Genomic DNA, 25,787 nt, shown 5'->3' with positions numbered 1-25,787 from the left:
GCACACAAAATGCCTACTCAATATCAAGAGAATAATCAGAGGATATAGAAAGTATCTCATGCAAAAGTTTATCCAAAAAAGTAGACAATTTCATATAATTACACAAGCTTTTAGGACCCAACCAATTTTTAATCAATGTATGGTACAATGTTTGCCCAGGGTTTCACTTGTAAAGAAAATAAAAATGTTTTCAAGTTGTAAAAACTAAACATATTCCATGCTGTCATGTTACAGGTCTCCTTCTATCTGTTACATGGATGTAATACGTGCATGTACTCTTCTTATGCTAGAGTGCAAGAGCTCCATCAATTGCTGCTAGATGGCCCCATGCTTACTACAGAGTCTGTAGGCAACTAGTGGTGTAGAAATGAAACGAGGAGTGAGGTGAGCAAACCCTGTTCAAAGCCTTCAGCAAGTAGGGCAAGCTGTGCTGTGCTTGCCTTGATCTTGAAACCCTTTTTCCCTGCCCCAAGGCCCAGAAATGTATCTTGGAGCATGGGAAGGTGGCAGCAAAGGCAATGGCGGGCACTACAAAGGCCCAATGGAGTGTCTTTCCTATAGGGACTGGGGTTCCTTAGCAGGAAAGTATTATCTGTTAGGCCCTGGGAATACCTGCCATTACAGCCTTCTGTTGCCCCAAGGTAAATTTCTGGACCTTGGAGCTGAGGAAGGAAGAAGCAGAGGTGGCAATGGACACTTTGTGAGCAACCTTGAGCATTTACAAGTATTCGATTGGAACACTTAAAATTAAGACTTGGGTTGACTGTGCATCCCTAGGGGCAACACACACTTTCAGCCCCTGCACCTCTGTAGAATAAGGTGGCCCTTAGGTAAACTATGACTAAGAGACCTCAGGGAAGGACTCAAAATCTAAGTATTGTGCTATAGATCCATCATCTCCAGTCCTTTCTATTCAGTGGAAACTTTCATTTGTTACAATTTCTGGATTAAAACAGGGCATTTATTTACTTATGAATGTTCTCTGTACTAGACTTTCTTCCTTGAATATATTGTTGACTGCTCTGCTCTCCACACACACACTGCGACTTTCTGGCATCCATTAATACTGACAACAGTAACTCTAAGCACTTTCACAAGCATACACAAAGCAAAGAGACAAATAGAACAAGAAACCTTCCTAGATAAATGGATTTTTCCAATAAGAGTTATTTGATTTTGCCAAGCTCAGGCCCACAGCCAAAAGCCAAGATCTCTCTCTCTCTTTCTTGATCAGCATTATTAGTATTAATTTAAAAGCCTGAGTTAACTTATCACTGCAAACAAATACTGCTTTTTCATGTCTATGAATTAATAACAAATTCTTGTATGAAACGGAATTGGTGCTTTACACTCAACACCATATATGATATTGCAATAGAAGCCCCTCAGACTAGTTACTTCTTTGAATGGATCTGGATGCCAAGAAAACTTCCAAGAAATCCACAGGACACCTAAACAGAATCATAACCAAGATTATTCTGATATCAAATTTCTGGCGGGGCAGTCAGAAAAGGAAACATCTCATCAGAGGATAATTTTAGCAGCATTTTTTTTTTTTTGGCAAAAGACGTGTTGCTGAGCAGTTAAACTTTAATAAAAACCCCAGATATAACCTTTCAATGAAAATGCAACAGTCAATGGATCTTATAAGAAGTAAATGCATGGGGGTATGGTGGGACTGGAGAAAATGGTTTCAAGGGTATCCTTTAACCATTCACAGCCCAAGGGCACTTGCAAACTAGAAGGCCATGAGAAATCTACAAGTGCTTTGCTTGTAGCCATGTTAAGGTATCAACAGGCAAATATCCATCAGCACCGTGTGGCTCATGAGATACACACACAGTCGGACCTTATTATACTTATCCTCCAAGATCAAAGCATATTGACATAAATGGGGTGCAGCCTTCCATGGAGGGCAGCCAAGGGGCCTGTCATGGATCTGCAGGAATAAACTTCTTGAAAAGTTTGTGTGATGATGTGATTGTTCTGCTGTGGCTGAAGGAACACTCCACGTGACTGATGATTAGAGCTGAACTGAAGCAGGAGGAAAAAGCAGCTGGAAAAGCAAAGCAGCCATAGCCGTAGGAGCAAAAACCAGCCCCAGTGTGGAAGGGTTAAGCCTCCCTCTAAACTACAGATTCTAAAGAGAGCATTTAATCTTTAATTAAGACTCCACCAAGTTGCCTGTGATGCTCCCCCCACCAGAGTTCTGCTAATGGAACTGGGACACATTGGCAGGGGAATTTTCTTGTACTTCCATCAGAGCTAAGAACTTAATTTAAGAGCAAACATATGGGTTTCTCCTGTGTACATGCATGTTTACACTCACCCCTCCTTCTGCATTCTCTCGTATGTACATGCAGCTGCTTAAATTCAAACCCTTACTGTATTTTAGCCTCCTTTGAAATTAGAAAGCAAACACCAATTCCCCTGTCACTGAATTATATCTTGAGATGTCCTCTATGATGACCTTCTGAAGAACTTGCCTGGAAAGTTAGTTCATAGCAAGTTACGCCATACCTTCCAAGCAAAAACCCACACTAGTTAAGTCATCAGACTTGCATGCACACACGCGCGCGCGCGCGCACACACACACACACACACACACGGAGTGCCACCAAGGATCTGCTTGATTAACCAAGGGTGCAAGTGGTACCAGGAGGAAGTTAAGATTTCATCAAAGAAATACATAGAACAGTAAGATGTGCAAGAAAAAGAGGAATCTTGATGTATTTACAAACATCTCATTAATCAGTGGCTGAAAGCAGAACAGACTTGGTACCTGCAAGAGTAGAAAGGGAGGGGATCAAAAGGGATCTCCATTCCACAATAATTAATTATGGTTGTCGAATACTCTCCTCCCCACCCACAATTCTTATTCGCCTTTCGGATCCAGCAAGGTAACGGTAATATTGTACACAGCACTTTGAAGATGGCTAATATCTAAGCCTCTGGCTCCATCACCAGACTCAATCTATACATCAGTTTAAGAGGCGTGCTTAGGAAGCCAGCATCTCACAGTCTACAAAATACACACACCATCATTTAGTTGCTCACTTCCTCGGCTTTTATGCCTAAAAGTGTGGCGGTTATAGTGCTGTTTTAGAGAGCCTGAACTAGAACAGAGGGTTTGGGGGTGGGGGTAATGGATGGGTGGATTGCGAGCAACCAAGCCTGTTCTTGCATTCTGAAAAGTGATCGAAGATCGCTCCGTGCCTGTGTGAAAGGCAGAATCGGATTTTTATGGTGATCCACTAGCCATCGAGCCCAGGAATACACACACACACACACACACACACACACGGAAACCAGCAGAAGAGAGCGAAAAAAGCATCAATCTGTTTTGCCTTGTACAACTGATTGACAGCCAACAGTCCCCCCCCCCCCAATTCCATTCCATATCCGTGGAAACAAACCAAAGCCCAACACACAAAAACCATCGTTTCACATGGAGACAGAGGCTTCTCCTTAGAAAGTGTCTGCCTATCTGTCGTGCCAGAGGAGGGGAGAAAATACTAAATCATCTTCTTTTGCCAGCAATAACCAGGGAAAACAATGCAGGGTGGGAGAAGAGACAGGGAATCGGAGGAGGGAGAATCAAGCACAGGGGTCCCCAATTAGTGACACACACCTCCCCTTGCCTCCCCAAAACAAAGGGAATCTAACACCACACGCACCGCAGCGTCAACTATCCCCCAGATACACAGCACATCACCAAATCTCGCCTCCAGGTCTCGCCAGGGCGCTGGCAGCCCAGCCTGTCTTCCTTACCCGCCCCCTCCCTTCCTCGTCGTCGCCCCTCTCCTTTTACCTGTTCGGAAAAAGGCATCCACCTCGGAATCAGGAACTGCCCCTTCCTCCGCTGCCCCCTCGGCCGGGTTCATGGCTAGGCTTGGGGAGAAGGAGGATCAACAGCAGGAACAGCAGCGATCCCGGCGGCTGGGTAATATCCAGTGAGTTGGGGAGGAGGAGGTGGAAAAAGAGAGGAGAGGGGCTAGAGAGAAGGAGACACACACGCCACAAGGAGGGAGGGAGGGACGGAGGGCGTGTGGGGAGGGGGGGAGGAGGAGGGAGCGAGGGATGGAGGAGCTTCAGCAGCCCGCCTAGGCGCTCCCCATCCCTGCCAGGGTGTCTGCCGGGATCTGCTGCTGCCGCCAGCCCTGTGGGGTAGGGGTCTCCTCCTCCTCTTCCCCAAAGGCGTACACACACACCCAGCAACCAGCAGCAGCAGCAGCGGCGGCGGCTCACGCTGTGCCCACCCCCTCCTCTCCTTTCTCGCTCTCTATTGTTCAGACCTGCTTTCTGGTCGTTCACTCTCACCCCTCCCCAGCTTTCGCCGGCGATCCTCCTTCTCTTATTTGTTTCACACGTGATTCCTTCTCCCCCACCGGGGGAAAAAAACACCCAACATCCCCCACACACTCCACACCCACCCGAGCTGGGTGCGACGGGGAGGGGGGATGATATACGGAGATGACAGCTCAATTTTCCCGACGCCCAGTCGCCACTGGCTCTTGTGGACGCGTGTCCCCACCACCAGTACCGACCCCACCCCCCTTTTAATTCTCATTGTTGCAAACAGCTTTGGCAGGACTTCCTGAAAGGAGCAGGAAAAGCTGGGAGGTGAAGAACCGCGTCAGGGGGAAACAGGCTCGGTGCGTGCGGAAGAGAGGAAGCGCCCTGTACGAAGATCAAGGGGGCTTCCTCTCTCTTCAGATCCCTCGATCGCTCAGGCCACCTTCCCTGTCAACGCAGTTCTGCCTCCCCGATACAGCCTTCCCGCCCCCCGCCGCCGCCGCCTTTCTCTCACAGGGCTTCTTTCTCCAGCCCTGTTGCCCTTAGATGATTCACCTCCGCTTGCCCTCCCGTTATAGAAACAGCAATTAAAATCGTTTCCTCAGCCGGAAGAGTTAAAAACAAACAAGAGGGGTAGTGGGGCTACGAAACGTTCAGGGATATAAGAAAATCCTCTGAGGAAGTGGCTAGAGCTCGGAAGAGGGTAGGGACAAGCAGCTCCTGTTGAATTTCAGAAAGATGGGGGGAGGGAGAATGGCTCTGCAGACGTCACTTTGGTAATTGTTGCAGACTGTAGTATCAGTTGGTTTCCAAACAGTAATTAGGGGGCTTGACAGTTTCCAGAATAGGACTGGAAGTTCCATTTTTGAAGATGTCCCAAAACGTTTGTGTAAGAGAGGGAGAAAGTGGAAAGAGAGAGGAAGAGAAAATACAGGTTTCTAACAAGTGATGTCCCCCCCCTCCCTTCCCCACCCCACAAGGAAGGCTACTTCCAAGGTAATGCTTTGCAGCTTACAAACCACAGAAAGAGCTGCCTGTGCCATCATCACTCTGCCATGGCTTATGTCCATTTCTATTGGTTTTGTTTAAAACATTTTTATACTGCCCTTCATCAGATTGGGATTTCAGGGTGTAGCAGTACAATAAACATTTATTATATGTGTAATAATATCATTCATAACAACATAAAGAGAGGTAGCAAATAAAACTACAGAAACAACACAGAATCATTATATGCATTCATAATACTGGGCTAAAGAATAATCAGGCATCTAAAGGCTTGTAAACTAGGCACCAGGTGCACCTCCTTTACATGTCAAAGTTCATATTAGTGTAATACTTGTCTTAGGCCAACCAAAGATAGCAAAAAATGTGCAAGATCTCTTCATTAGGAAGGATGTTACCAAAAAAAGGTAAGGGGGATGGAGGGAGAAAAACCCTGACTTGATGGTGAAGTCTGGTTTACACGTAACAACCCTAATGATTGTCATTGAATCATGGGTTGTCATTATGTGTGAACCCTGCACTATGGTTTAAAATGGGTTATTAATCACAAACAACTTCACAACCCAACAACAAACGATGGGTTCTCTTCCTGGGTTGTTCGTTGTTAATTACGTGTAAACCAGAGGTCAGTGTCTGCACGTTCAGAATCACAAGATGAAGTGAGGGCGGAGGGATCTACAAACTATCATTTTAGGCTCTGCAGGTCATGTGATGGTTACCAGGTTAGACCTACGTCTCTCATTTTGGAAATATAAAATCCAGCTGCCACTCAGATATGTTTCCATCCTGTGCCCCTTTTACTAGTGGATGAAACACATCTTTTTGTAACATCTTGCCTGATGAACTGGAGATCTGGAGATCTTGAAAGCTTGTGCATTTTTTCTGATTGGCCTAAGAAAGGTTGGCCTTCTTATGGTCAATGTGGCTACCTTTGGAGATTTTTTGCTCCATAAAGTGGGCATTCCAAAGCCAGGGCACAACAACTGGGGTTCAACAGCAGAAAAGGCCTCTTCTTGGTAGCCATCCACCTCATTTCCTTTGGCAGGGGCTCCCAGAGAAGGACCACTGAAGATGATCTTAGGGTCTGTGCAGGTATATATGGGAGGAGATGATCCTTCAGGTAACCTGGCCCAAGCTGTTTAGGGCTTTGAATGTTAATACCAGCACTTTGAATCAGGCCTGGACATGGACTGACAGCCAGTGCAGATGGAAAAGTACTGACATAATATGATCACATTGGCCAGTCCCAGTTAACAATCTCCAAAAGATCACAATAAACATTTATTTATTATATCTCTATACTACCCAATACCCAAAACAGTATCATTCATAACAACATAAACAGAGGTAGTAAAATAAAACTGCAGAAACAACACAGAATCATTATGTGCATTCAAAATACCAGGTTAAATAAGAATAATCAGGCATCTAAAATCTTATAAACAAGGCACAAGGAGCACCTCCTTCAAGTGCCAAAATTCATATTAGTGTAATTCTTGTTGTAAGCCAACCAAAGATCACAAAAATGTACAAGACTTCTTCATTAGGAAGGATGTTACCAAAAAAAGGTGTGTGTGTGTGTGTGTGTGTGTGTGTGTGTGTAGAGATGGAAAGAAAAAAACAGCCCTGAATATGGGTTGACATTGAATCATGGTGGTTGTTGCGGAATGAGCTTCCCAGAGAGGCTTGCTTGGAACCTACATTGTGCTCTTTCTGGCGCCAGCTGAAGACCTTTTTATTTTCCTAGGCATTTTAGTCTTTTAGTTCTGTTTTAAACCTGTTATTGTATTTTAAATCTCTGCATTGCTGCTAGATTTTATTTTGGTTTTTACTTTTATTTTATACTGTTGTTTTAATCTTTTTTTATATATATAATGTATTCTGTGCTGTATTTTGTGGTTTTAATTGTTGTGAACTGCCCAGAGAGCTTCGGCTATTGGGCGATATTAAAAAAAAAAATCAATTCATGAGGCCTGATGCTGTGGGCAAGACACTTGCAGCAATGCAGACAACCATGTGCCCCCTTGACTTTTGTGGCTTATTAAGTCTAGCTGGGGAGGTCTGACTGGATGGTGCCAAGGACTGGTGAATGCATCTTTATGTAAGGGAGTAGTGCCAGACACCTTTAAAGAGGTGTTTGTGTGATAACTGAAAAAGCTCCCTTAACCCAGAGGTCTATGATAACTGATGCTCCGTTTCAAATACCCCCTTTTTGGGCAAGGTGCTCAGCTGCAGAAGCTCTTGGAGGATATGGAGTATCTGGACCCATTTCAATGTGGGTTCAGGCCTGGTTTTGGGACAGAATCAGCCTTGATCGGCCCGATGGATTAATTTTGTCAGGAGAGGGGGAGTGTGACCCTGTTGCTTCTCTTAATCTCCAAGCAGCTTTTGATACGATTGACCATGATATTCTCCTGGACCAGCTCCATGAGGTTGGATTAAGGGACACTATATTGCAGAGGTTCCATTCCTACCTATGGGGTCAGTTCCAGAGGGTGGCATTGGGGGATTGTGTCTGGGCCCCTTGCAATCATGCTGTGTGGTGCCACAGAGCACAATCCTGTCATCAATGCTTTTTAACATCTATATGAAGCCACTAGATGCAGTCATTAAGTGATTTGGGACAAGGTGTCATCAGTATGCAGATGACACTCAGCTCTATTTCTCTGTGACATGAGTCAGTTGTGGCTGTGCATGACCTGGACCAGTGCTTGGATGCAGCGGTAGGCTGGATGAGGGCCAACCAACTGAAAAGGAAACCTGGTAAGATGGAGGCTCTGCCGGTGGGCAGTTCCTGAATCTGGGAGTTGGGTAATCTACCTGTCCTGGATAGGGTTGGATTCCCTCTACAGGGACAGGTATGTAGTATGGGGGTGCTCTTGGATTCACCTCTGTCACTTGAGGCCCAAGCGGCCTTGGTGACAAAGTGCGCGTATTACCACATTAGGCTAGTCTGACCATTCCTGGACAGGGATAGCCTGGCCACAGTTTGGAAGCTGCAGCTAGTGCAGAATGCAGCAGCTAGGTTGCTCAATGGAGCTTTTTACTGCACATGTATGACTCCTGAGCGGAAAGCTCTGCGCTGGCTTTCAATTAGCTATTGAGCCATGTTCAAGGTGTTATTGCTAGTTTATAAAGCCATAAACAGCTCAGAACCAGGTTATCTGAGAGCCTGCCTTCTTCTGCATAGGCTGTCCTAGTCTTTACGTTCTGAGGGGATGGGCTTATTGACCATACTGAAACTCATTTGGCTGTGGTGAGGAAGAGAGGCTTCTCAATTGTGATGCCCACCATTTAGAATGATCTCCCCATTGAGATCAGGTAGGCTCCTAGTATGGAGTGTTTCCACCAATAACTGAAGACACCCTTCTTTGCCCAGCCATTTCCCTCACCACTAGTATTGTCAGCTACCCCTAGTTATTTTAACTGAGATTTTATTGTTTTTATCATAGTTTTATTGTTTTAATAATTAGTTTTATTGTATTTTATCATGATTTTATATTGTAAACCGCTTTGGGATTTATTTATTCTACAAAAGAAAGGTGGTATCAACATTTCTTGAAATAAAAATAAATAAGGATACAATCCTATGCATGTTTAGACAGAAAAAAGTCCTACAACTCCCAGCATTCCCCAGCCAGCTAGGGAATGCTGGGAGTTGTAGGACTTTTTTCTGTCTAAACATGCATAGGATTGTGCCCTAAGTAAACTTTGCATATGCTAATTTATATGTATATATGCAAATTTAGACATGATTATTATAATTTAAACAGAACTACAGTCCATCTCACCATAGGGCAATCATTCTGATAGTTCTTTATCTGTGAACTAGGCTTGGAGAGGGCAGTCCTTCAAATAGAGGGCTGTCCTCTGTAAAAAAAAGGACACATGGCAGCACTTGATACTGTTACAGCAAAACAGACTCTAATTATTCTGCACATGTTTTATATTAATATTTCTCCAGCCAAGTCCCTAACGTGCAGCACTGTAAAAAAATTCTGCCAAATTTCTAAAGCATCTGAGTACCCTCATGTTTTCAGGTATCTGTGTGCAGTTGGTGTGTCCACCAGAGTTTATGACACGGAGTTCAAAGGTATGTCCCTCCCACTCAAAAAAATCACAGGGGAAAGGTTTAGAGATTGAATTATAGTTCTTCATAAGATGGTGTAATGCAGAGGTAGGCGATGTGATGCCCAAAGGCACTAATGCACCCCCAGCGCCTTTCTTGGCACCCGCCAAGGTACCCTACCCCTCCTACTTAAAAAAACACATATCACATTTTCTTACTGGCAGCTGGGACTGCTGTGGAATAGGCTTCTGTTGGTGCTGAAACTATGGGTTCAAAGGAGTTGTTTAGTGTGTTGAAGCTCAGACTCCAGCTCTGCCTTGTACTCGGTCTTTTGGGCAGGATACTTATCCTTTGCCATGCCTCTCATGTAAGCCAGTTTGTGGTGGTGCCCAGGACAGTTTCTCAAATTGCCAAGTGTGCCCACAGTCCAAAAGGGTTGCCCACCTCATAGGATTGTGCCCTTAAGATATTTTTTTAGATATGGTAAGCAGTATATAAATAGATTAAATAAATAATAAAGAAAACAATGCTTTCTTTCTGCTATTCTGGTGGGGCTTGATCCCCCCCTTTTTATTCTGCTGATTGGTTTACGATTGCTGTTGCTGATTTGTTTGTTTGTTTATTTATTTATTGTGCTTCGGTACTGTGGTGCTATTATTCACATTTATGATTTTATTGTGAACAGCTCTGCATTCATGTGAGGAAAGAATAATCATTAAACAAACAAACATTCCACAATAACTATCAGCTTTGGCTGATTTTGTTGATTTGGAACTGGAGCCACAGAGGCTGTGTAGCACTGACATTTATTCTGGTTGCAGCAAGGGCTCCTAGCACTACCAGTCAAAGGCACTGTGTACCTATTTTGTCTTTTTCTCTTTAAAAGATTATTTGGGGAAATAAAAAAGGCAGTAGAGGCACTGGGAAAACATGGGAGGGTTAGAAGTAGACGAGGACATCACCTTGACCCCATCCTCCATAAAATTCTATGAGTGAAGCAGAATGACTGCATGATAAAAGTCTTGTCCAGAAGCACCCCAGGAATATCTAAGGCTAGTGGTGGGCTCCAACTGTGGCAAAGTCTATCTGTGAGCACAAGCTCTCACCTGAAAGTTCATCAACCTCCCTCCTCCATCAGTATTTATCATAATTCTACCACAATAAGGATGCTTTCAGAATTATGGATTGAATAATAATATACATATACCTTCTTAAACATTTCCAACCTCATTTACAAAGCACCTTCGCTCAGTAGTAGAGAACATGCTTTGCATGCAGAAGGTCCCAGATTCAATCCCTGGCATCTCCAGTTAGAAAAGGTTCAGGTAGCAGGCGATGGGAAAGATCTCTGCTGAGACCCTGAAGGGTTCCTACCAGTGAGAGTAGCCAGTACTAGGCTAGATGGACAGATAATCTGACCTGGTATAAGGCTGTTTCATATCTCCTGAGCTTAAGCATGTGTATATAGATGTATATGTCACTGAATCAAGTAGGACACCCTCACAAATATGGCTAGAATTGAGGCCTTAACATCCTGAGCTTCAAAATACACAACAAACTGCTGTTTCTATCTTTCTTTCTGATTTTATATCTGCCACATATAGTACATACATAATAGTTCTGATTTTGGTTCTAGGAGCTGCATGTACTTGAATATATATTTCTTGCTATCCTTTTATCTTTTTTACTCTGCCTCCTGTCTGGTAGCTATACAGCCTTTTTGTCATACTAGCTTTCTTACACGGTTACACATGCTAATGTGGAACAGGCCTCCTGCATGTAAATGAATTCTCAGTCTCTTCCAAATCCCATCTGAAGGCCCATCTTCCTAAAAATTCTCTAAAGAACAGTTAGCTTTCTTTTCTTTCCAAGTGTTTCTATACTCAGTTTATCTTCCTAAAACCCTCTGTGAACTGGCTGGTTTGCAAAGTGTGATTTAAATAATCATAGGCGGAAAATCAACATTATCTTGTGATAATGATTGGAATCAACATACCATTTGATGCAGCATGGTGCTTTCTAGTGATAAAACATTTGTTAGTATTTCTATTGGCAGGGATGCTTCATCCATGGCAAGCTTGGTTTGTCCTTGTGCAGGACTAGAATAGATTTCACAACAAGCAGACATCTCTGCTCACCACAATGAACACTGCATTGCCACCTACAGATAGGGAAAACTGAGTAAAGGCATTGCAGACTGCAGAGGCCATCCAGGAAGGGAAATGGGCAGTGTCCCCCATTATATTTCAAATTACATATGATTATTCCTGAGGAGCATCTGTATCTCCAGTTATTATGGAGTTTAAAGAAGTAGCAGTATCAAATTATCTTAAAGTTAAGTCATCGCTCATTGTTTGTAGGTTAACATTTTTGGTACAAAAATTAGATTTTCATGGGAACCACAATTTCCCTTCTGAAAGACCCCCAGAAGTTTACATTCTTGTTGCCAGTTACATTGTTTGCTGCCAGCTTCAGTGCCATGTTAGAGGAGGGTCTTCCATCTAGCTTTCATTTTCTCCCAGTGTAATCCCAGCCAATCAAGGATCAAATAGTCAGTGTGATGACATCACAAGGCCGAATAGCCAATAAGATTTGGCATTGTGACAACATCACTGGAGGAAATATAGCCAATTCAGAGTGAGGGGAATGCTTCCCGTATTGCATTGCCATTACTCTATATAGGCAGTCAAGGAAAAGGAGCACAGCTGCTATTGCAGCCACTACTGTCTCCTCCTCCTTAGTAAGATGGGCAAAATTTCACAACTATGTTTACACCTTTACCCCACAAATCACTACAATGGGTGGGTAGGTGGGGGCTCTTTCCACTGTTTGCAAATAAAGTCTGGGAGTCTGTTTTGGTCCCGTCCCCCCCCGCTCTCCATATATAATATATATCCATGTAATTTGGAATATATTCAAGAGTAGGCCCTTGAACTGTGCTGTGAATTTTGGCCATCCTACTGAATTCTCTTTGCTCTTATTTAAACCTGAAATAGCACCCCTGGAAGACTAGATAATGTCATTTATTGGACCAATATCTAGATAAGCTTCACAAAGCTCTTTAAATTAAAAAAAAGTGTGAATCAAGATCGAAGGTAAAAGATACATTTGGCTATGCTGCATATGAGAATTTCACACAGGTGCTTTAATTGAGAGTTTTGGTTCTTTCTCACCCTGGATTCTGAACATATTATTTAGAAGACAATGGGACTTACTTCTAAGTTGTATAATTAACCATATAACTTATTTCCATGTAAGTATGCTTAGAATCACACCACAGGACTGGATCCACCATTTCCCATTACAGAAAGACAGTATTGTTCTTACAGGAAAGGGACCACATCCTTCCTGCAGGACAGCCACAGACAGCATGTGGAACTGGATCAGAAGTGTGGGAAGCCTGTCACTGCTGGCTAGAAGGCTTCAGCTGCTTTCACCATAACAGATAATGACAAAGCACTCCTCATTCCTGACTAACTAACGATGGGCAAGCTCCCCTCAGCTAGACTCACATTGTCTTAGTTCAGAAAAAGTTCATCAATTTTCTGAGAGTTCTCCCTTAGCTTGCAATGTTGATTCATGTGAACTGATGGTGGACTGATGCAAGCACATTATCTCAGTGACTCTCTGAACTGTAGTTTGGTACCACAGTGAAACATGGAAGGATCCAAATTACATGGCTTGCTGTCCTTCTCTCCCTCATGCCCCCAAAATAAGATGAGTTGGGTGGCAGGATCAGACAGAATGGAGGATCAACCACTGCAACTCTATGGCTTGGGAGACATTCACTTACCCACTACCACCCACCACCATCCATATATCCACCTAAGATTAGCTTTTCTTAGAATGCAGGCACAACTGATTTGTTCAGAGCATGACATTGTTTTGTAAATGACATGCTTATTTTGAAGTTCATGTAGCTTTACAGCAATCAATGATAGTGTCATCAAGAGAAAGGAAGTTCTGAGGATATACCTATAAAACATCTGCCTTGGGTGCCTGGTCTATAGAAAGTTATCACCGATGTGTATTATCACATTTAATGTTCTGAGCTACAGAAGGTCTTCTGGGGGAAACTGCACACAATTTGTAATATATCCAAACATTACAAGCCAGGGAAAAACTGGATACCTGAAACTGAAGGGCCAATTTTGATGCAAAAAATCATAAAGATGGCTTTTTCTTCCACTTTCTTTCCAAATTTGCATTGCACTGTGAAATGATTGTGGCATTCCAAGTGTAATAAGAACCACAAACACCTGAAACTAACAGCACTCACTGGAAATCAATCTCTTTTAAACTTGGATATTCCACAGTACTGATACAATTCACTGTTTCTTTTTTGTCAATGCCCCTGAGTAGCATTGGTCCTTCAATATTCTATGTTGCCTCTGTTGTGATGAGGGCTTAGCATGGCCGGGCACTGGTGAGGCCTGGGTTACAGGGTTCCACTACAGTTTGGGTCTTTACCAAGGTTTTGGGCAAGTTAAGTTTTCCAGGGAAGTAAGAACAGGAATAGGACACTACTACGGAGAGCTCCAAGTGATGCCAGGGGTGGAAGTTTGTCTGTATGTTGTTCCAACAACCAGCAGATTGTGACTAAGCCTTAAGTAGAAGTTTGGCTTCCTTTAGGCTGGTTAGCCCCACCTCCACACCAAGGCCTTTTCTCTCAAAGGGCCTGGTCTGTTTTAGCAGCCTCAGGCTGATGATATGGGGGTTGCTGTGGCATGCTGGTGTCTTCCTGGCCAGAGTTCTTACAGTCCAAGGACAGTAATGTGATCTCTTCTGCACATGGGGGGAGGGGAAGTCCCTGGGGTCTTCCTGGAGAACTGGATCCTGAGGAGGTGGAAACCTTGTGGTGCCTTTCTATAACCAAGTCATTTCCCCTAACAGTTAACTCAGGAGCCTCTTCTTCTGTGGATGAGGGGTAGGCATCCTCTGAATGAGGGTTTGGGGTCCTGGTCTATGACACTGAGTTTCACTTGGGGCACAGAACTGGCCAGGCTGAGAGGAACATGCAAGAGTTTTATGCACCATTTTTAAGTTGTCCAGCTTCCCTCTTTGCACCTTGCCATTTCAATGTTCACTTTATCTGCCTGTCCTGGCTTACCTAGGGCTCACTTCAATCCAGAGGAATCTTTAAACAACTGGCAGCCATATCCAAAATATACATAAAGTGGAAAGTAGTGCATGATCCTTTGCTCATGCAACTACTTTTTATTGAGATGAAAGCAAAAACTAACCAGAGGCCAGTCAGACAGCACCAAAAATATCCTTACTGAATGACAGTACAAAAAGGTGCTTGATTAGTCAGTATCTCAGGACTGCCAATCAACTCAGTATTTTTAGTATCTTCTTACTACTGGCAGTTTTTCTCTTATTGGACATGTATGCATTCACAATGAACTTGAGCACACTCTGGGAGAGAGCGGAGGACAGGAAGGCCTGGCGTGCTATGGTCCATGGGGTCACGAACAGTCGGACACAACTTAACGACTGAACAACAACAACAATGCATTCACAGGATAATTAGTTTTCTATTTTCACATATAGAAATTACTACTCTGAAATTGCAGTGAGTACTACCAATGAAACAACATTACCACCAAGTGTGTGGGGGTGCTCTTGATGATACAAGCCATCTCTCATGGTGCTATCACTAGTGCTAAGTGGTGGTCATGTAAACAATGACACCAGGAGCGTTCTAACAAGAGTTAACAACTGCTGTCAAAATATGATTGCATCTAGAAGGTATCCACAAAACAAATTACCAGTTGGGTCAGGCTATTACAAACTACCTCATACAAACATGACAACGCATGACAACTTGGGGAAAGATTTTCATCCCTATTAATACCAGCACAGCAAATGGCTTTATTCCACATTTACATTAGTGTTAAAGTAAATACCTGAATGTAGCCATCCTTCTAAAGCACAAATATGGTACAGCAGTCATCTTTTCAGTATTATATTGTTCATACTGACAGGTTTATGTTTTTCTTGTTCATAAACTAGCAATTATCAAAAGACATTTTGTAGCAAGCATTTATTTTTATATAACTATATGAGAAATGTTTGCATTTATGCTGCAGAGCAGAAGACAAAGCCATCACATTTATAAGAAACTGTATGTACAGTATAAGCCAAAAAATACATAACCTTCATGAGTCAATGCTTTCAACCATTCTAGAGCAAGAGTTTCCAGTATCTGTTATTTTGGGTACCAATCAAACAGTTAAAATGCAGCACTTAAGATGGCTCTTGATGCCAGCTTTTAACACAGTGTATCATTTAAAAAAAAAACATAAATACATATGAAACAGTAAAAAACAATAGGCCTTGCATGACTACCTTAATGCAATGAAATTCAATCAAATCCTCAGTCTCCTTACTTCTGGAATAATTCTATTGTCTTCAGCTGAACACCTTCAAGACATGCAGATTTCATTCCACATGAAACCCTGGTTTGTACATAATGCTAACCCATAGTTTATTTAACCCATGGATTGTTGAATTCTGGGTTGTCGTGATGTTTGAACCCAGAAATGCTAACAAACTATGGTTTGTTAACCATGAACAACCCAGAAAGAGAATTCATAGTTTGTTGTTTGGTTGTTTAAACCATGGGTTATCATTACATGTGAACCCAGAACCGTGAGTTGTTCCACCAGGCTACAGAGGCAGCTGGCAAGAGCAGTAAAAAACAAACAAACCCAGCCATTCTACAAGCCAGAACTACAACTCTACAAACCATTTGGGATACAATGCCACTGCCAGCCCCCCACTGCTGCCATATCTGTCTTCCTCCATTCCCCACCCAATGTCACGACTGTCTTCTCCCCTCCTCCATCAGGTCTGTCTTCTTTTCTCTATGGGGAATCTCCAGCAACACCCCTCCCACAATGCCTGGCTCTGAGGAAGGACCTCTCAGAACCAGGCATTAGGACCTAGCCAGCTCTCTGAAGAGCCACACACCACTGTTCTAGTCAATATGGCTCTTCATAGAGCTTGCCCACCTGCTGCTTGCTATGAGAGGATCTGTATAGCTGGCGGTGGCAGCAATGGGGTAGGGAGAGAGATGGGAGATGTAGCTCCAGTAATAATGGAATGGGTGGGCCAGCAGCACAAGGCAGGTCCTCCTGGTGGAGGGGGGAAGTACACAATCTACTGCTCTTCGCACTCCATCACCTGAGGTGGGGGATCCATCCCATCTCATAAGAGGACTGGTCCTGATACAGGGAGAGAGTGGGCAAAGTAGGAGGGAAACAAACAACCCAGGGATTGAGAAAACAAACCAGTTTGTTCACTAATCTTCCAGACAAATGGGTTAACATTATATGCAACCCAGATCAGTGTTACTGCCTTTAGGACTGCCTAACTAGTAGTCACACAGTAGGAATACTGACCTTTTTCATAACAATATATAGTCCTGCTGAACTTTCAATACCTTTGAATGTAAATGGTTGTGAAGGCCTCAGTATAAGAGGCATATCATTGCTAAGACTACCATACATGTCAGTTTTATATATTACATAATTTATTGAATAGGCTACATTTGCAAAGTAGTGTATGACATCTTTATGTAAAACATGAAGGGATTTGGCAATTCTGAGAAGTGTCAAGTTGTTGGAGACTAAGGCTTATCTAGACGTATGACCCATTCAGCACAGAAGAACCTATTTCCAGGTAAATAATCATAGGTTTGTGCTGTAAGGGCAGCAATCTTAAGCACACTTACTTGGAAGTAAATCCCATTTAATTCAATGCAATGTATTTTAGTAAACACACATAGGATTTCTCTTCCAGGGTTCTGCCAAGATGGACTCTTGAGTGAAGAACTGAATAGCAACAAAACCCTAATGGAAGGAGAGTGATAGATAGGTATGTTAGCGGTGACAGGTAAACATGTACACATAACCAGCAAAGCATAACATAAGAAGCCTTTGAGAGCACTACTACCAATGCTGCAAAATCTTTAAGCTGTGAGCTTCAGCTAGTTTTGTGAAACTAGGGAGATCACCTTCCTTAGCATATTGCTTTACTGAAAGATCCTTGGAAAGACGAGATACAGGGCCTCACCTCTGGAAGGCATTTTGGCAAACCTTTAGGCAGTTTCATGATATCCCTAGAGGAGATGCAAATTGCTTTTAAGGATCAAGAAGGAAGCACTCTGGGTGGTGAGGGATTCCCCTCAAGTATGAGAATATTGCCTTAGCTTCCATATGCACTATTTGTGTAGTGTATATAATGTGTATAATTTAAAACAGAGACTGATTCAACAGAAATTGATGATTGATATATTGAACACCACAGAGGCTTGTCAAGAAGAAGGTGGCTAGCTCAGCTAGATGCTGGTGATGTAATGAGGACAATGCCTCACTGAGGCATTTGGTGTAGGCATGTCCTTTAGTGGCTTCTTTTTGGTTGGCAGTTATTTTTCGTATAAATTTTGTTCTTGAAAAATCTGTGATAATCGCAGATCTACATGTGCTTCTAAATTACATCCTTGTGATGTGGGGATTAACAGATGGACAGCAAAAGTGGATACTGAGTGCCCTTACAGTTGCAAAGAGACTTATACTTCAAGCTTGGAAGGAAAAACAGCCACCACGTATTACTCAGTGGACTGAGAATTTCAGTGCTCTTGCAGTATCTTCTACAACCATCAAAATTGTATGGATATCTTATTTAGATATATGCATTTAGGGTGGGTTAGGGTATTTAAAAAAAAATGGTAAAATTTTATTGTTTTAAATTGTTTTATGGTGGGTTGTACATCGCCCAGAGTGGCTGGGTGACCAGTCAGATGGGCGATTAATAAATTTAATAAATAAATACATAAATAAATAAATGGACTCTTTATATTAATGTATATATTTGAAATGGAAGTGTTAAGTCCTTTCCCCCCCACTTTGTATTTCCCCTTTTTTCTTCCTATATCAAGGGAGATGGTAATGAATACAGTGTATTGATATATTTTATTATATGAATTTCCCCTCTTTTTTGCTTTTGTTATTATTGTTGTCTTGCAAATAAAAAGATTTTTTAAAAAGAAGTATGAGAAATTAATAATGCAATCTACTTTTGGAATAACTGGTAAATTATAAGCCTGGTAAAACTGATGGTTTAAGTTCTGCCAACCATGCCTGCCATTTAGGTAAATATGATCTTTTAAATGTAACAAATGTTTTGTTGAAAGGAACTTGAACTTTAATATTTATTAAGAATATGCTAGCCACTATTTCTATTATACTTCTAGTAATTATAAACTTTATGTATTTAGGGAAGTTTGTGATCTGCTTCACCACGACAAAAGTATGTTATGCTCTAAAATTGTTTGAGCAATAAAGATTATATATATTTACTGGTGCCAATTTTGTGTTGTCTGGCTTGTGAAGTGCTTCAGGAACCACTGCCCACAAATTGTTAGAATTCCTTTAGTCCAGAGTAAACAGTAGATATCGATAAATCTGGAAACTGGTTGGGAGCTGTCCATATAGTTATAAATTCTCTCCAGAACAGGTGCATCACAGACCTGGGAAATTAGCTAGGCGGAGGGAACAGGTGTGAGTTCCCATCTCAACACTGCACACTGAAACAAAACAAGTCATCCAAGTGGATGTTCATATCATAGCACCTCTCCTACATTTGCCCCATTTTTCATATCCTCTTGACTTGTTTCAGTAAGTGTTCTCACCAGTATTCATTCTATTTTGTCTGATGATGAACAGAAGTTTGCTTTTCATGCATGGTAACTATACTGATTCCTACAAACATGTGGGCTGTTCCTGATCCTGTTTGTGGATATGCTTATGCCCAGCACATAAAGCAATCTTTATTTACAGAATTTCACATTCTGCCTTTCAAAACTCTCTCAGTATCCGTGCAAAGTTCTTCAATATGTGTGAAGATACTTGATTCCTCTTGGGGTACTCTGATGTAATGCTGCTTTTGTACTAAGACACCCCAACCCCACCCGAATTTAAAGGCAGTAAATCACAGTGTGTAGAATACACATGCATACAGACTTATTTACAGGAAATATCTATTCATATATGGCTGCCAACAGCTGTTTTTTGTTTTGTTTTTTGCTGTGCATGAACATCTTAATCCATTGCATAATCAATATATGGTACAGTACTTTTACCTGTATGTCTTTTGACACTCTTCTACAGATGAGTGCTAAAGGCCTTAGAACTCATGCTTCTGGTATTACTGGGATATAGTTTCTTGCAGTACCCGATTTGTGCTACACTTTGCACCATATGGAACTACAACATTAATGCAATGCCCTGGAGTTCTGTAGCACTGGTTCAACACCAAAAATCATCATCTTCCATTGATGCAACCTTCCTTTTACCCAATCCTATCCAAAAATAATTTGCATTGAACAATAGTCATTGGGATTCGGCAATAAGTAACTTTATGTTCTTATTCTAGTCACAAGACTGGTTAGTATATCTGCTCCAGCTTTTTCACACAGCAGCACACATGGTTGGCTGCCAGCCTCACACACATTTGGCAAGAGAAGTTGGCATACTATTCAAAATATGCAAACTACACAGGCTAGGACAATCCAACAGGGGTTAGTCACATCACATTATTTGTAAAACAGGGCCTTGGTAGGATATAGGTGGCTTTTTATTTTACATGTATTGGTCATGAGTGTCTTATATATAGCCTCTGTAAGATGCTGCTGTTATTATTAACCTGGAAAATATCAATTTAGATCCCAACAGAAAGGAACAGAAAGTCCCAAGATACAGTATAACTTTTTTCATCCTCGTTAGGTTTGGATGAAGTTAGTAGATTGACAATCTTTATTATCCAGCAGCTGTTGTTCAGTGACCTAAGGGAAATAAGCCCGAGTTCAGCTCCAAGTAGACAACTGTCCAAATTACAGAACAGCATAATCACACTTAAACCTTTTTGACAAGTCCCATCAGAAAGGCCAGGAGTCTATAAAGCATGGTTTGCTTTAAGTCGATACTCTTAGGACAAGGAGCTCAGATTCTCATTTTGGCCTCACAACAGCCTTGTGTGGTATGTTAAGCTAAGAAATAATGATCTCTATAAGACCACCCACAAGCTTCACTCCTGAGCAGGGATCTGAACCAGGGATCACTAAATCCAAAACCAATGTGCTAGCCACTGCATTGCTTTAGCTAGGCTGTGCAAATCATACAAAAACAATGTACTACTGATATCTATACATATTGAATTGAACCAGTCACTCTATAACGGTAATAAATCAAGTGCTCGTTAGAATTCAGAAACCTAATGTTTATCTCTTTCCTTCTCTAGCACTGCAAATTCATCATCTTCACCAATATCTTTCTCCCTCGATGTCTGCATTATATGGGGTTAGTTGGCAAATGGCTCAAGGAGCCATTCAAAAGTTCATAATATTTTGTTCTGTTTTAATTCATCTATAATTAAAAAGAGGATGTGTTTCTGTCTGTTAGCACCATTTTATTTATTTGATTTGTATGCTGGCTTTCTACCAAGAAAGCTATAGCACCAAAATTGTGAAACCTAGATATTTGAACCTCTGTATGCATATTAAGGGGACCCTGGGTGAGTGCACCTCAGGATTATTTGGAGTTCTAAATGAATCAATAAATTTTAATTAATTTTAAAGTGTCCCTGAGTTTGAAGCCTGCAGTACCATGTCCTATGACCAGGTGGCAGACTTTCCTAACCAACAGACAGCTTTTGCAGGCAGTCGATATTTTGAAGCCAGTGGGGAGTAGTCCACGGGGCAGAGCTATACATCTGCCCTCTCCCCTGCTGTGGGGCACCCCCCTCAGGGGAATAGAGTGGGCAGACCCTTCCCTCAGGGTGCCTTAGGGTGCACCATGGGCAGTGCCTAGGAATGCCAATGGCCATTGTTTCACTCAGATGGGGCAGGCACAATGAGTCGAATTCTGACACTGCGTAACAGCTTAAAAGATTTGGGTCCGCTCATTAATCTAGAATAAAACACTGCCCCATTGACTGTGCTGGCTGGGGATGACAGGAGTTTTAGTCCAACGCATCTGGAGGGCACCAGTTTGGGAAAGGTTTTTTTTAACCACTCTTCTATTAAGAAAACTAATGGTAGATACCTATCATTCCAATGAATATTTGTGGAAACATTCCGTTCATCCTATGTAATCCATTTTTTAGAAATATTCTGGGCTAAGATAGGAGTGTGTGCACAATTGCCAACACTGATTAGATGAATCATTCCACTCCTTAAGTTCTCTTTTCTTTATCAGATTTCCAACTGTGTGAACAAAAGGGTGCATAAAACCTTAAATAATAAATGTTAAAAATTATTGTGAAGGTCTCCTGATACCAAAGTGGTTTCTGGAGCAGGGAGAATGTACTAAATGCAGAGGCATATAAGACTACTCTGGAGTTCTTCGGAATATGTTTCATACTAAAGAGATCCAATATTTCATGAGATCCTTGGTAGGAACCAGCAGAAATTGTAGCAACTTGGTACAAGTCTTAATTATTTTCAGATATTCTTTCTAACATGGATAAAGTCACCAGAGATGAGCCCAGCAGCAGCTTGCATTATGGCCAATTTTATTTTGAGTATATTCAATAAACATACGGCAACTGTGTAGCACAGGAATGGGAAACGTCTTTCAGCCCAAGGGCCAAATTCAATTTTGGAGAAGCTCTCGGGGCCTGTAATCCAGCAGTGAGAAGGGCTGAAACCAAATGGCAGGGCCAAAAATACAAAAAATACCAGCATATGTTAGTGTAAAACTCTTACTGCCAGTAACTAAACCTCAGGAGAGGCATTTCAATCTTTTAGAACTGCACAAAAGCTGGGAAACCATCAAACAATAAGTGGTTGGGGGAAATGGGGTGGATCCAGAGGAAGGGGGCATGGACTTTGGGGGAATACTGCAAGGCTGGATTGGGACCCCAGAAGGGCTGGTTTTGGCCCCTGGGCCTGAGGTTCCCCACCCCTGGTGTAGCAAGATGGTGTCTGAGTTGCAAGGATTGTTCTTTGCCTTAACTATATGCTCCAGCTCTTGGCTATCATCACAGTGATTGTTTACTGAATAATAAAGGACACATATTGAGAAGTCAAGGCACAATTTAAGCAATGTAAAAGTTCCTTTTGATTCAATAATGAAATTGCATCTGGAATAGGACAGGCAGAGGTGCAATGGCAGAAAAGCAACAAATGAGTCAAATTAACCACCACTGCTGCCAAGATGTGCTATCTGTACCAATTCATATTCACTGGAAATATCACTTTTGATGCCTCGCATATTGATCATCCTCACACAATGGGCATACCATGTATATGAGGAGTATTGAACCTCTTTTAGCCCAAGGGCCAAATTCCATTTCAGAGAAGCTCTCAGGGACCACATTCCAGTGGTGGGCAAGGCTGAAGGCAAAAGCAGTGTGGGCAAAAACAAAAGGGTGGGGCCAAAATACAAAAAGAACACCCAGCATATTTTACCTTAAAGCTCTTACTGCCAGTGACTAAGCCTTACGAGAGGCATTTAAATATTTCACAATAGGAAAAAAAAACTACACAAAAGTCGGGAAACCCCCAAGTGGTTGGGGGAAAGGCACGTGGTTATCTGGGGAACCTGGGGGGGGGCAGATCGAGACCTCAGCCCTGAGGTTCTGCACACCCCTGATGTACATCATATATATGGCTTTCTGTCCAGCAAACCTTTGTAATTCTGAATAGTCTTACCTAGATGGGTACCCCAGTAAAATTAAGTAGGACTATCTCTAACATTGTGCAATTTAAAAAATGAACAGCTCACAGGTCCTTTACATATGGTGATATTAACTCATGGACTTCAGAGACCCTACAATAATGGAAGTAGGGTAATCACGCAACTCAAAAGATGGAGGTTCTGATTCACACACACAACTGGACTGTGAATAGTGAACCATTATTTCAAAGATGAGAGCATGGGCGCAATCCAGCAAATGTTAGCCTCAACGAGGTCCCAATTCAATCAGTTAGTTATGACAAACAAAAATCTCATTGATTTCAACAGTCAAGACCAAAAGTGCAAGGCCCATGTTTAAGTCCCACTCCATTACTTTCAGTTCCAAGTAAATGTGCATGGGTAGGAGCTTTAGACTGTAACCCTATATATATGCCTTGGGAGTAGGCCCCATTTTACTCAGCGGTGCTTACTCCTGAATAAACATGCATTGGAACAGACTACATGTCATCGAATTGAAATTTTGCTGGATTGTACCCAACATTTATTAGCATGTATGGCAGCAATTCAAAAAAGTTCTTCTTAACGACTAAATTAAACAGTGAATACCGTTTTATTACCACATGCATTCACTTGACTGTGCTTGTAGGACATTAATTTCATGCATGACTGGACATAAATACAAACCTGGTTTCCAATTCACCCTTACAAAATGCATGCCAACTTTTTAAAAAAGTTTTAGTCTTGAGTAATAAGACTAACGAAAAAAATCAGTTTGCAGAAATACAGCAGGAATTCAACCAATTGTGTGCTTAATTAGTTTTTATAAAAATAAACAATGATCAGAACCTTCAAGGAAAATAACATATATTTTAAGGTGGAATTTGGAAAGCAGCCTAAAGAAATCTTAGAGATAATTAGCTAAAAACATGTAGTAAAAGATACTGCCTTTCTGACTAGATGTTGTTGTTGCTACATGTTGTTATTTCAAAAACCCAGCATGTTGTTTCAAAAACCCAGCATGTCTTTGGATCTGCTAAAGTACAGGTGATACATTACTAAAGTTTTGTCATTATCCTCCAAAAATCCTATGTTTGATGTTTGTATGGGTGGCTACATTAGGAATGAATTGAAAACCTATAAAATTCATTACTATGTCTTTTCACTGAACAAGAACTGTGTAGCAATGTTTTGTCCTACTGCTTGAAAATCCACAGCAGACTCATCAGACTCTGCCGAGACAATGGGAGAGATGCGGGGGCAGGATAAATTCCTGACAACCTGGCATGCACATCCAACCCAATCTAGGTATGTCAGAGAAATCTGCAACAGATTCAAATGAGTTCAGGTTTCTATTGATCTGACCTGCGGATTCTGCAGCGGATTAGCTTTTTCCAAGTCACACGGATTCTGTGAGACCGGTTTTTCACTTTGGGGGGGAATTTGCACTAATCTGTATTAGTGCTAATGTATTAACTAATGCGCATTAGCACAAAGTGCACATAGTTCTAGTGCACGCTTGCACTAATGCGCATTAGTGTTAATGTGAATTAGAACACGTAGAAAGACATTCTGGTAAAAAAAAATCCAATACTGTCAATGTGTGAACAAAGACACCTGACAATCTGCGAAACATAGATGGAACGGATTTAACGAAATTCCTAACCCAGTGCAAGCAAAGTACTCTTACCCAGAGCCGATGTGCTTTCAGAAATCAACATATTCAGGTGACTGTAATGTTTATACTGGGACTGGCACACTGATACGCCAGTGGACGAGAAGTCTACAAGCTAGATTACAATAGCAATGATCAATGCTACCCCAAACATATTACCAGAGTGAGCACAGGAGAAAGAATAACCACTACATAAAATTTGCAGTGGTAGATTAAAACCTCCATGATCAAAGGTTCCACTTCTATGAGATATAGCCTGTTTTGCTGCCACACTGGCAGCTACCAACAATAAAGAAGCTAAAATCTGAAAGCACTCCAAAGGATTGCAGCCCCCAAAAGGAAGTCTCATGCTACTGAAAATAATTACTAGTTAAGTCTGGTCTCAGGGCAAAAAATACCACTAGTGTCAAGTTTCTGTTGTTTCATTGAGCTCCTCTTCCAACCACCTCCTTAGCTGTCACATGCACAAGTTCCTTTTTGGGACAGGCATGGAGAGGCAACACCAATTAAACACAATTAAAAGTAATGGATTTTAAAATGACTGGGCTTTAGCAGACTAATCTGGACACTGCATGTTAGGGACTACTCACCTTACCAGAGAACATGGCATCCTTGATAAGGGGAGAAACCAGAGGGAGGAACTAGGTATTCCCACGACAACAGAAGGAGAAGTGAATGGAGGAGTACTAGATTTTTTAAAAAGGAATCAGCTTTGCTGTGCTTTGATCCATGCAAGGCTCCACGAGCGAGTGCTCAACACCAGTAAAAATTGCTTCACAGAACATTCCAGTGGGGGTGGGGGGTGGAGTGAATGTCATCTGACTGGCAGGGGCTGCTTAACCAATAAGAGAGGCTTCCCCCCTCCCCTTTCCCCTGAAGCTCTAGATGCACCTGCATTTCAGGAGCAAGCCTCATTGAGCACAATGGGAGCTACTTCCAAGTAGTCACATATATGCTTGTGCTGGGAAAGATTGGGGAGGGGCGGAGAACACAGGCATGGAAAACCAGCCCCCTTTCTAACCCAATGCTTTACAGGATCTCT

At 42.1% G+C, this 25,787-nt stretch overlaps 1 protein-coding gene across 1 annotated transcript in view; it reads right to left on the bottom strand.

Annotated features, from left to right (window-relative positions):
- Positions 1-4,205, bottom strand: part of KALRN (kalirin RhoGEF kinase) — an 816,446-nt gene extending 812,241 nt beyond the window's left edge. The window contains exon 1 of the mRNA XM_084807552.1: positions 3,812-4,205. Within this exon, the coding sequence (XP_084663678.1) occupies positions 3,812-3,884 (73 nt within the window). The 5' untranslated portion in view covers positions 3,885-4,205. The remainder of the gene's footprint in view (positions 1-3,811) is intronic.
- Positions 4,206-25,787: the final 21,582 nt, after the last annotated feature.

The sequence above is a fragment of the Heloderma suspectum genome, chromosome 1, assembly GCF_057233095.1.
Source record: "Heloderma suspectum isolate Gila_16-S chromosome 1, 16-S_ref, whole genome shotgun sequence".
NCBI lineage: Eukaryota > Metazoa > Chordata > Lepidosauria > Squamata > Helodermatidae > Heloderma > Heloderma suspectum.
This window is presented reverse-complemented; position numbering and strand designations above follow the sequence as displayed.